Below are 11,450 nucleotides of genomic sequence, written 5' to 3'. Positions count from 1 at the left end.
GATGAATTTATGTGGCGAAGTTATTAAGGAGAATATAATAGGTGAGGTTCAGAAGACCATGGCTTACGCAGTCTTAGCTGATGAAACAGCAGACGTAGCTGGGAAAGAACAGCTGTCAATAGGCGTGCGGTTCTACGACGAAAGCAAAAGGAAAATCAGAGAAGAATTTGTAGGGTTCGTTGAACTAAAAGCACAAAATGCTTCAGCAATTGCCGAAGCAATTGACAATTTCTTGATTAGTTCTAACCTCCCAACTGAATATTGCGTAGGGTTTGGATTCGATGGCTGTTCTACAATGGCAGGGAAAGAGGGTGGCGTACAAGCCATTTTGAGAAAAAAATATCCTCGTGCTTTATATTTTCATTGCTCAAGTCACAAACACAACCTTGTTGTGAATGATGCGAACGTAGTGCCAGAAATTAGAAATACTGTCGCCACTGTAAAGGATGTTATAACGTTTTTCAGAGAATCGACTACACGTCGAAACTACGCTCCAAACCTATCACGATTGTGTGAGACGAGATGGTCCGAAAAATATAAATCAATCAGAAAGTTTTCTCAACATTTCCCAGAGCTTGTGAAATCTCTAGAAACGTTATCCGTAGAGGGAAATTATGCCACCAGAAAATCTGCATATCAGTTGCATTCAGCCGTTACAAAACCAGTGTTTATTGTTGCTCTACAAACAATAGCCAAATATTCAGCAGTTTTAGAACCAGTAGTTAACGCACTGCAAGCCAAATCGATCGACATGATCTCGCTGGGGGAACACATCAAAAATATCAAGGACATTCTCAGAAATGACCGCGAGTTTCCCATAGACATAGAGACATGGACTGTGCCTTTCCTTTATATCTATGCATGAAATACGGTCAAAAATAGTGACAGAGAGAAAAACACGTCGGGAATGCAGTTGTCTTTTTCTAGAAGTTTGATTGGTCTACACTCACCTCTATGTGAACAAAAAAGAGAAAGGTAATGTCCCGACGAGCTTTTCTCTCTTTCTAATAAATAGCCAATTTCATGCTGGCATTGCTCAGTCCATGTCTCTATGTCTATGGAGTTTCCTAATAGAATGAGTGATGAAATGCTTCAAAGAGCCCGAGCTGTTGCAATGGATTTGAACATAGAAATTTCGATTCCACGTCTTGCTCACAAGCAAACACATAGAAGTAATCCGCCATCAGACAATGATAACGAATATTGGCGGCGTTCCCTGATAATACCATACATTGATTCACTCATTTCATCGTTGAATATTCGATTCTCCCAAGAAAATACTCCGGCGTTTGCTTTAAGTAAGCTACATCCCTTGTATATGACCAAAACCAGCATTACAGACTTACACAAGAACGCAGAATCATTCCAAGAATTTTATAACCTGGATATCACCGGAGAACTGAACCTTTGGCATAATTTATGGGTGAAGAAGGCTTTAACAGATGATCAATTAAGGGACATAGAAGTAGTTGATCTGTTCAACGAAGCCAACATTTTTTACCCTGCTGTCAGAAAGGCATTGATTATTTTAAGCACTATCCCATGCACCACGGCGACCGTAGAACGGTCCTTCAGTACGCTGCGAAGGGTTAAAACGTGGCTTAGAAGCACCATGGGTGAAGAAAGGCTTACAGGTTTATGTCTGATGAGCGTACATCGCAATTATTCAAAAGAAAACAGTGAGTTTATTGAAAAGACCATCATAGACAAGTTTTCGTCAAATCCGAGAAGATTACTGTTAAATTAATATATATATATATATATATATATATATATATATATATCTAGTCAATTTTGATGATTTTTTGTTTCAATATACCCGACCGACCATCTTCTCAGGTATGAGCTGCCCCCCTCTTGCTGAAATCCTGGGTACGCCCTTGACCCAAAGATATTACATATTACATATTTAGTAGAACCAGATATAGATATAGATATAGAAGGGAAACCTGTATAGAAGGGAAACTCCCCTTCTATGAGTTGGTCACTGTTTTCAGCCTTCAGCGAACTCATGCGGTGGTTTATGTACAGTGACTATCAGAGACAACCGAGACGGTCAACTCCAGGCCAAAATTTGTCCGAAGTTAAGAATGATGCTGCATCTCTCTCTGTTCTGTGTGACTTGTATAAGTCTATCCTTTTTAACCATCTCCTCCAGTAATTTCCAGAGGGCGCTACCAACGCTTTTTGGATAATTTGAAATGTCTATGTACAGAATGATAAAGAAGAAGAAAAATTTATGAAAGAAGCGGAATGGCGCATGACTCTGTTTATCCTATCTCTAAGAATCATTTTGAATTTCCTTAGAGAACGCCTCGTGCAAGTGATTTAATTTAGATTTTAATTTTTATTATGGCCGAAAGAAAGTGTTTAATATGTGGGGCTTCTGAGTCAGAAGTCCAGAGATTATTTTGTTTTCCATACAACCCTGCAAGGTACGTAAAATTGTTTATTTAAACCTAAGATCATTTGAGTAAATGTATATTTTCTTTCACAGGAATGAGTTGTGGATGCAAACTCTGGGTTTTAAAGCATGTGCTGTAAGAAAGCATCACAGAATTTGCAACAACCATTTCAGAAGGGAAGCTTTCACCGATTCAAGTTTGCAGAAACTGAATAGAAATGCTATTCCCATGCCTTGGGTAATCTCTTCTTCTGCAGGTAATTAATTTTGTTTCTAAAATTACTAATTTCGTCCAACGTTGCATATTATCATATTCATATATTACAATGCTAACTCTTATTTCGATGTTTCAGCAAATACATTGGAAAGCATGCCTTCCCTTATTAATGAGGAACATGCTGGTACATCAGGTATATCCACATTCCCAGCGTCAGGTATTTTATTCATTCCTATAAATATCAATTTAGTTCATATGGTTGCATGTTATCTTTGATGCTATAATTAAATGTGTAAATCCCTAATCAAATACAATTCTTATTGTTTTTCAATTAGTTCTAGCTGATGAGGTAGAACCTAACACTGATGAGGAACATGCTGCTGTATCAAGTACTTCCACATTCCCATCATCAGGTATTATATTCATTTCCATAAAATATTAATTTAGTTTATATGGTTCCATGTTTTCTACAATTCCATCAAATGTATGATTCTCTTATAAACTACAACTTCAATGATCTTTTAATTAGTTCCAGCTAATGAGGGAAAAGCTTCTGTAACTGAAGAGATACATGCAGGTACATCAATTTCATTATCAGGTATGGTTTTTGCTTTCAATGAAAATCTTAAAACTTTTATTCATTTTGTATGTAAGAATTGTCATTAGACAATTTCTGACTTATTATCATCACTGATCATTATTACATATCAAGTATTGAGGTGTGTCAGCAAACTTTTTCTATTATGAATAAATGTAAAAATCATTTGTCTATTTTCAAATTCGACACCAAGAAAGAAGAAATTGGTCGATATACTACGGAGAAAGGAGGATCAACTGCGGAAGGTGAAGGCATTGTGCAGAAAAAGGAGTGCTGCTGCAATTATGCAAGCATAATGTCCAAATTCCGCTGAAAATTGGTGAAACCACAGTTACCAAAATAGCGAAATTTGAACATGTGGTTAAAGCTTACGAAATAGACAAATCCAAAAATATGGTGCTCAGAAGTCTTTGCAAAATCAAGGAGATTTACTTGAAACCCATATTGCAGTATGCAATGAAAGTGAATGTAGCTGCAAAAGTACTGAGTCGTACAGTTGCAGCTTACGTATTCACTTTGGTCAGTGGAGGTAATATATATTTCATCAACCTAACTTAACCAACTCTAATAATCTTTTCTTAATCTTTCAGGGCAACTGGACTCGGAAGCTGTCGCTACGGCAAACTTCATCACGGAAGTGGACATGCTGTTCGACAGCTTCAATGGGAAAGCGGCTGTAGGTCCTTTTGGAAAGGAGCTGAGGGAACCTTTGAAGCTAGGCTCCCCTCACATAAAATTTTGGAAGGAGGAACATGAGAAGGTGCAAAATTGGCAGTTCATGAGGTATACAAAAAATGGCAGAATCCGAAAATCTATGCCACCTTCCCAAACAGGTTGGCTCCAATCTATAAATGCGATTCAAATGATCTGGAAATACTTAAGGAACAATGGTTTCATTTCCCTGAGGACCAGATCTTTGAATCAAGATCCATTGGAGAACCTGTTTGGCCAAATAAGGTATGGTTGCGGATCCAATGACAATCCTACAGTGCAGCAATTCATTGGGACCCTGAAAACACAACTCCTCAATGGTTTGGTTAATCAAAGCTTTCAAGGGAGAAATTGTGAGGATGACGAAAATACATATTTGTGTAATTTGAAATCATTCCTCAATATTTCCCTTGAGAGGGAGGAGATGGAAGTTCCAGAAGATGCTTCTTTGACCGATCAAATACCTCAGTTCCAGACGTCACCTGAGGAACTGTCGGTTAATATATCGAGAGAAGTTTCTTCTGGAAACCCTGGTGTTTTTTCGGTAGCATATGTGGCAGGAGCTATTGTGAAGACCGTTTTTACATATGCTGTGCCTTATGCGATAATATGATCAGTTCATCCAGTTCAGAACCTCAAAATTTATTCATAGCGAATAAAGAATGGTCGGATGAAAGATCAGTCCTAATGTACCCAAGTGAAAGGTACTTTGTTGCTGTAGGATGTGGATTTAACAGGTTGGAGGAATTTTTAGATAACTCCCCATCCCATCCTAAAGTAGCAGCAACCGCACTTGGGGTACTTAGATCTGACATAAATTTTGAGGATCTAGGATGTCCTGATCATAAAAATCGCATAAGGGACATCACGACTGCTGCAATATGCAGGATTGGCATTCCTTGGTGGTGCAAAAGGAAGTGCGAAGAAGTAAAGTCAGATGCCAAAAAAAAGGCCTCTGTCTCTGGTGACTATACTTGTATAGAGTATAGAGTCACTGTAGTTTATGCTACAGTGACTCTATCAAACTCTATCAAAATTGATAGACTGTAGTTTATGTACAGTGACTATATACTATACAGGATGTCCCAAAACTAGTGAATCAAACGTCACACCACTATAGAGTAGACCAAATATTATCGAATGACAACAACATTAATTCAACGAAAATGTGCCGTTTCCAAAATAATCAGAATTTTATTAAAATACCTAAAGTATTTTTGAACTATTTTTCTTAATCACAGGGCCAGTTTGTGAAAAAGGATATAGATTTTAAATTATATTGAACTAAGATTATAGTTTTATCTCCCCTAATTGAAATTATTTTAAGTAGTTAATCAATAACATAAGTAAATGTAAATTAAAACAATTGTTTTTTCTACATGATTTTTATTACTCAGAAAAACCCCCTCTATAGGGGTGATAATATAGGTGAAAAACGCTATCCTTAATCACACTTGTGATTGAAAAAATAGTTCGAAAATCGGCAACTTTAGGTTAGGTTTTTTCAGAAACGGTACATTTTACGAGGAGCTAAATGCTCATATCCGTACCGACGTTGCCACGTCTGTCGTCTACTTTTTAAGCCACAGAACATTTGAAAACTGTCAACTGTTCATCTCTGACAGCCTGTCAACTCATTTCACATGTCTTATTTATTTTTATTTTGTTATCAGAGACCGTTTATTATTTACATTTTTCTTTAATATTCTTTGTGAAATTTGAAAGTTGAGTCCTTTTATTGACGACATGAATAAGATGTTGAGTTTAGTTAGTCCTATGGGAAGTTATTTGTTTTGTTTGGGTGATGTCAATGTGGATCTGTTGACTGGTAGAGGCCCGGTTGTTGATTGTTTCTTTTCGTTTGGCCTTGATCAGATAATAAGTGAGCCTACTAGAATAACATCACGTGGAGGTTCGTTGGTGGATCCTATTTTTGTTAGTTGCCCGAGTACAATGATCAAGTCTTCCGGTGTTGTTAACGTGGATCACATAAGTGATCATAGTCTTACATTTGTTGAGGTAAAACTTCTGAGAGAGAAAAAAGTTTCCAGGTTAATTAAATACAGGGACTTCTCCAATTTCGATAATGATGTGTTTCTCGAGGACCTACAAAATAAGAGGTGGAATGAGTTTTTGTACGAGTCGAATATTGATAATAAGGTAGAAATTTTCAACAGCTTTTTACTGAGCGTATTTAATAAGCATGCTCCTGTTGTGACTAGAAGGGTTTCTCGTCCTAAGGCTCCGTGGATTACTGACTTTATAAGACATCTGATGGGAGAACGTGATCGCGCCTTGAACAGGTTTAAGAACTTCCGGAGCGATGACATGTGGAAGGAATATAAGAACTTGAGAAATAAGGTCCTTTTTGAGATTCGTAAGTCAAAGAAGTCATTTATTGCTGAGGCCACATTAGAAGGAGGTAAAAAGGCATGGATGGCGTTGAAAAATATTGGGATTTCTTGTAGATTTAGGTCGGGCTTATCTGAAGAATTATCTGACCCAGAAGTAATTAATGATTATTTTGCACAATTTAATGCCACCACGAATGATGCATTATGTATGGAGAGAACTTCCTTCTATAATGAAAATAAGTTTGACCGGTCATTGTCGTTTGACTTCCACATTGTAGAGCAGGCATTGGTTACCGATTTGCTTAATGATATCAAGACCAAGTCAATGGGTGCAGATTCTATAGACATTGGGATGCTCAATTTTTGTAGGCCATTTATTGATCCCTTCATACTGCACCTAGTGAATAGTTGCATTCTTAAAGGTGTATTTCCGACCACCTGGAAAACTGCTGTTGGGGTTCCCTTGCCGAAGGTCCTAGAACCAAACACCGTGTCGGATTTACGAATTATTAGTATTTTACCTGTTCTATCGAAGGTGCTGGAAAGGGTACTTTACCAGCAGATGAGCTGTTACTTTGAAGCAAAAGAGTTGTTACCTTCCTATCAGTCTGGCTTTCGGAAGGGATGTAGCACGGCTACATGTCTCTTGTCGGTGACTGATGCTATTTTCCGTGATCTTGATCGGGGATTCATTGATGTACTCGTTCTGCTGGATTTCAGCAAAGCCTTCGACACTATCAATCATAAGTTGTTGTGTGCGAAGCTGAAATACTATGGTTTCTCTTTCTCTTCGCTTTCTTTGATATCTTCATTTCTGGCACTCCGTACGCAGACTATAAGGGTTGGTGATAGGCTTTCTAGCAGGAGGGATGTTTTGTCTGGAGTTCCACAGGGATCTATTCTTGGTCCTCTGATGTACATCATCTACACAGCCGATGTTTTTTCTAGGTTGAAATTTTGCATGGTCGAACTATTTGCTGATGATGCGCAATTGTTATTCAGGTTCTTGCCGGAGGACATATTGCTGTCTTCTGACAGAATAAATTCGGACTTGGAGGTTTTAAGGAATATTTCACTGCACCATAATCTGAACATAAACCCAGATAAAAGTAAAATGTTGGTCTTTACGGGCAAGAGAGATTATGAGAATATTGTGAACAGTTTGAACATATGTGTAGAGGGAGTAAAGCTGAAGGCATATGACAGTGCTAGAGATCTGGGTCTATTGATTGATAGAGAGCTCAATTTTTCAGACCATGTATCCCAGATTACGAGATCAGCTTTTTTCAAGCTTAAATTGATTTACTCCGCACGGAGGTATTTGACGATTGAGATCAAGAAAATGCTGTGTGAAACATTGATTCTATCCAGATTCAATTACTGTGACGTTGTGTATGGTTCGTGTATCAATCATTTTTCCCGGAATCGCATTCAGAGTATCCAAAATTGGTGCGTGAGGTTCATTTATGGGCTCAGGAAATTTGACAGGGGAATTTCTCGTAGAATAAATGAGCTGAATTGGCTGCGCATGGATAATAGGGCTAAATTGCACTTGGGTTGCTTCGTGTTCAGATTGATGAAGGTGCCGTCGGTGCACGATCTGAGGCTCAGGTTGATACCGAGATGTGCCGTTCATGATCGTCATATACGTGGCGCGAACTTGCTGACGATTCCGTCTCATCGGACGGCCAGGTTTCAGAGGTCATTCTCTTACGGTGCTGCAAAAATTTTCAATGCTGTCAACTTGGATTTGCATTCAACTTCGTATTCACAGTTTAGGGCACGTTTGAGATCTATATTATTCCAGAGACAGATTCAGTGATGTTTATTTTATCATATTCTATTTTTTTGCTTTTGCTTTCTATAAGTGTTAAGTTTTCACATATGATTTGTTTTTTTTTTCTGGTCTTGTTACATGTTGTATTACTATGGTTTGGACCATTATCGATGTAATTTTTTTTTTGGGGCCTCTCTGGAGTTAAGTGTAAGAGTAGTCATAGACTAAACTTCGCTTCAGTTGGGTCCCTAACATCTTCAGAGTGTATCTTATGATTTCATTCTAATAAAGGCGACATTATTATTATTATATTATTATAAATTGTGGTAATAGTTAAATCAGAAAATCTGTATTGAATAGATGACCAATGCAACACAAATAACAGGGTTGCAATCACTTACAACATGATTAACAACAAGAAGTTTTGAGCGGAACGTTAAATTAAACTGATATATCTACATATAACAACATAAGGGTCCTGTAACGTTCCTCGAACAACTGAAGAACATTAGAATCATTACTTGGAAGACTGAACCTGGTCGAAAGACCCTCTCGGTCAAAACAAAGATTTGGACCATTATAGGCCCCTCCAACCTTCTAGCCTCACAAAAATTGTGGAGGCAAGCAAAAGCGTCATTACAAGTAAAACTCCTCACTTGACGAATATTTTCGTTGTTCCAAGGTATAAAAGAGTGGTATTTTACTTCATCTAGAACTCTAAGAATATTTATTTGGCAATCTGTAATAGATGAATAGATATATAAAAAGTAAGTTGATATTAAACTTTTGATATGATAACTATCATCATCATATATCAAGATTTCTGAATTAACTATAAATTTTCTTTCAGTGAATACAAAGAGTACCTAATTTATTGAAATTTTGAAAACAAATCAAGAAGTGGCGGATTTTATTCCCAGAAGATAAGCCAGATGTACGAAAGCATTCAGAGCGTAGCAGCCTACAAATACTTTATAATTAGCCTTTTACCTAGGTTACTCTATAAAATATTTGGAACAAAATATTCGAGGAAAGTGTTTCACAAAAGGGTTAGCACAGATGAATTGATGTATATTTAGAGAAGGAAATAATGACCAACCTGCAATAAAATACTGATATGAGGATTGTGAAACTCTGGATCCATATGGAATGCGTCTGGTAGACCATTGTTCCTGGCCTTTATTTCTACAGCGTTTGTACGGGTAAAAAGAGATGGAATGAATATTTTCTCAAAATGTAAATATGTAATATTATGTAATTTAGTTGTATTAAATATTCTTGAAAAGATGCACTGTTTCATTGAAAAGGTGTATTCAATATAGGTATATATAAAACAGGAATACTAAAGTAGTAGTAATAAACTTTATTGAAACAATGTTTCCAAGGGTTAACAACTCAGGTCTTCCTGCCCAGGAACACTATAAAAATATAATCGATACAAAATAGAACTAGTTAGAAAAACAGCATAAATATAATGAGTATAAATAAAAATATAACTAGTATAAGTCAGCTCTCCTAATAATAGCAGTTTTGTTGTCTCCTCGTCAAGTAATTTAAGTGAAGCTTCTTATGCTGAAATACAGAAATTTCTTCCGGAATAGGAAAAAAACTTAACACTGTTTCCTCGGCCTCCACATCCAACAACACAACGAGAAAATGGCATAATTATTCACTTCCTGCTAAAATACTGTGTGACTTTCCCAAGATATTGAATACTTTCATTACCATTACTGGCATTAATAACGCACATTTAACACTAAAGAATCACTAGGATTAACACCACCATCAAATTAAAAACAAAAATAATGCATTTCAATGTACGTATTTTAACTAAAAGTAAAATAATATTCCAAATTATGTGTTATTTTTGCCCACACAACACCTCACAATTTTATTTTGACATCTATCTGACAGCTGGTTGAAGTTTCAGTACCGAAGTTGACAGTTTCAGAATGAGAGGTAGACTTGGCAACGTCGGTACGGATATGAGCATTTAGCTCCTCGTCTATAGTCACTGTAAGTTTATGCAAATAAAAGCGCCCTCTGGCGGCCGAAATTCGAAACAAATATGCGAGAAAATTTGAAATGCTTCCTATTTAAAATCACTTATTTTGATTTCAAGTTCGGAATTGAAACAACGTACTGGAATGAATTAATATAGCATGTCAAGATGCTGTACTATATTACCATTCCAATACAAGTTGTTTCAAATTCAATGTTCTCAGAAGCTTGACGACTTGAATAAAAAAATCACATATGTAGGAAATGATATAACTATATTTTTTCATAAATAAACCATATATACATCACAGTGTATGGCCTTATATGTAAAAAATAAAATAAAAATAATTCTAATGTCCATATATACATCACAGTGTATGGGCTTATATGTAAAAAATAAAATGGAAATAATTCTCATGTCCATATATACATCAAAGTGTAAAATAAATTAGAAATAATTCTTATGACCATATATACCTAACAGACTAGCGTCTATTTCTTGTGCCTTACAAATGAACCCAGAACACAGAGTGTCCGACCAATATTTGTAATCATATCTCTATGGTCCGCAGCGCGGGCAAATTAAAAGGTTTAATAATATTTGGAACCGTTTCCAGTTTTATGTTGTTTAATAATAGGAATAGCAGAGACAAACTCTGTCTCTGGGAATAGGCAGATAAACAAGATTAGGCTCAGGCTCTCTTTCATCAATCATCATTGGATTGGCAAAGGATACATTTTATTTTAAATAATATACGTTATCATGGTTAAATATAAACACTTTCAGAGATATCAGTATTAATGAGGAATGATGTGCAACTACTTTGGAATTACAAAATAGCATTCTTATGTTATAATTATGAGAATAAATATATGTTATGTTCCTCAGTTGAGTAGAAAAGCTCCATCTTCCGCTGAGGTTAAAATAACGACCTATTATCATTAGCAAAATTTTTCCAGCGTGTGAATTAAATCTTTCTGTGAGTATTTATTCCAGGGGATGGTATAATGAACTGACAATAAACCTTAATTCAGAAAGGGATTCTATGGAATTGGGATCAATGATACGTCAAAGAAAATTTTAAATAGTTTATTGAAACAGGTACTGTATTCTACACAGATTAAGGAGAATGATTTTTTTTCTTTGATTTTTCATTTCTGGTTGAAAACAGTGATCTTTGTGGAACAATTTTCATATAATGTGGAATTCTACTTGTAGAAGGTACGGAATTATTAGAATCTAAAGCTGCGAGTGTAGGTGAAACCGGAGCTAAATTATTTTTAATGACTTGAAGTTTGGTAGGAGAATGTCTGTTCCTCAAATGACTCGCAATTTCGTTCCTGATATCTTCCTTCTCCTTCTCTACGGACCTCTTCAAATCTCTTTT

The 11,450-nt window shown here is 36.3% G+C and overlaps 2 protein-coding genes across 3 annotated transcripts; both read left to right on the top strand.

Annotated features, from left to right (window-relative positions):
* Positions 1–407: 407 nt before the first annotated feature.
* LOC123313817 (zinc finger MYM-type protein 1-like) lies at positions 408–1,768 on the top strand. 2 transcript variants are annotated; one of them, XM_044898854.1, is made up of 2 exons: positions 408–811; positions 1,081–1,768. In XM_044898854.1, the coding sequence occupies exons 1-2, from the start codon at positions 801–803 to the stop codon at positions 1,745–1,747; spliced, it is 678 nt and encodes a 225-aa protein (XP_044754789.1). In that variant the 5' UTR covers positions 408–800; the 3' UTR covers positions 1,748–1,768. The 2 variants fall into 2 exon arrangements, with proteins under 2 accessions (XP_044754789.1, XP_044754788.1); XM_044898853.1 differs by having other exon boundaries at positions 1,064–1,768.
* A 281-nt stretch (positions 1,769–2,049) lies between these two features.
* Positions 2,050–4,543, top strand: LOC123313072. Its single transcript, XM_044897768.1, has 7 exons — positions 2,050–2,435; positions 2,498–2,661; positions 2,758–2,838; positions 2,957–3,034; positions 3,151–3,219; positions 3,716–3,748; positions 3,810–4,543. The coding sequence occupies exons 1-7, from the start codon at positions 2,353–2,355 to the stop codon at positions 4,541–4,543; spliced, it is 1,242 nt and encodes a 413-aa protein (XP_044753703.1). The 5' UTR covers positions 2,050–2,352.
* The last annotated feature ends 6,907 nt before the right edge of the window (positions 4,544–11,450 follow it).

The sequence above is a fragment of the Coccinella septempunctata genome, chromosome 5, assembly GCF_907165205.1.
Source record: "Coccinella septempunctata chromosome 5, icCocSept1.1, whole genome shotgun sequence".
Lineage (NCBI taxonomy): Eukaryota > Metazoa > Arthropoda > Insecta > Coleoptera > Coccinellidae > Coccinella > Coccinella septempunctata.
This window is presented reverse-complemented; position numbering and strand designations above follow the sequence as displayed.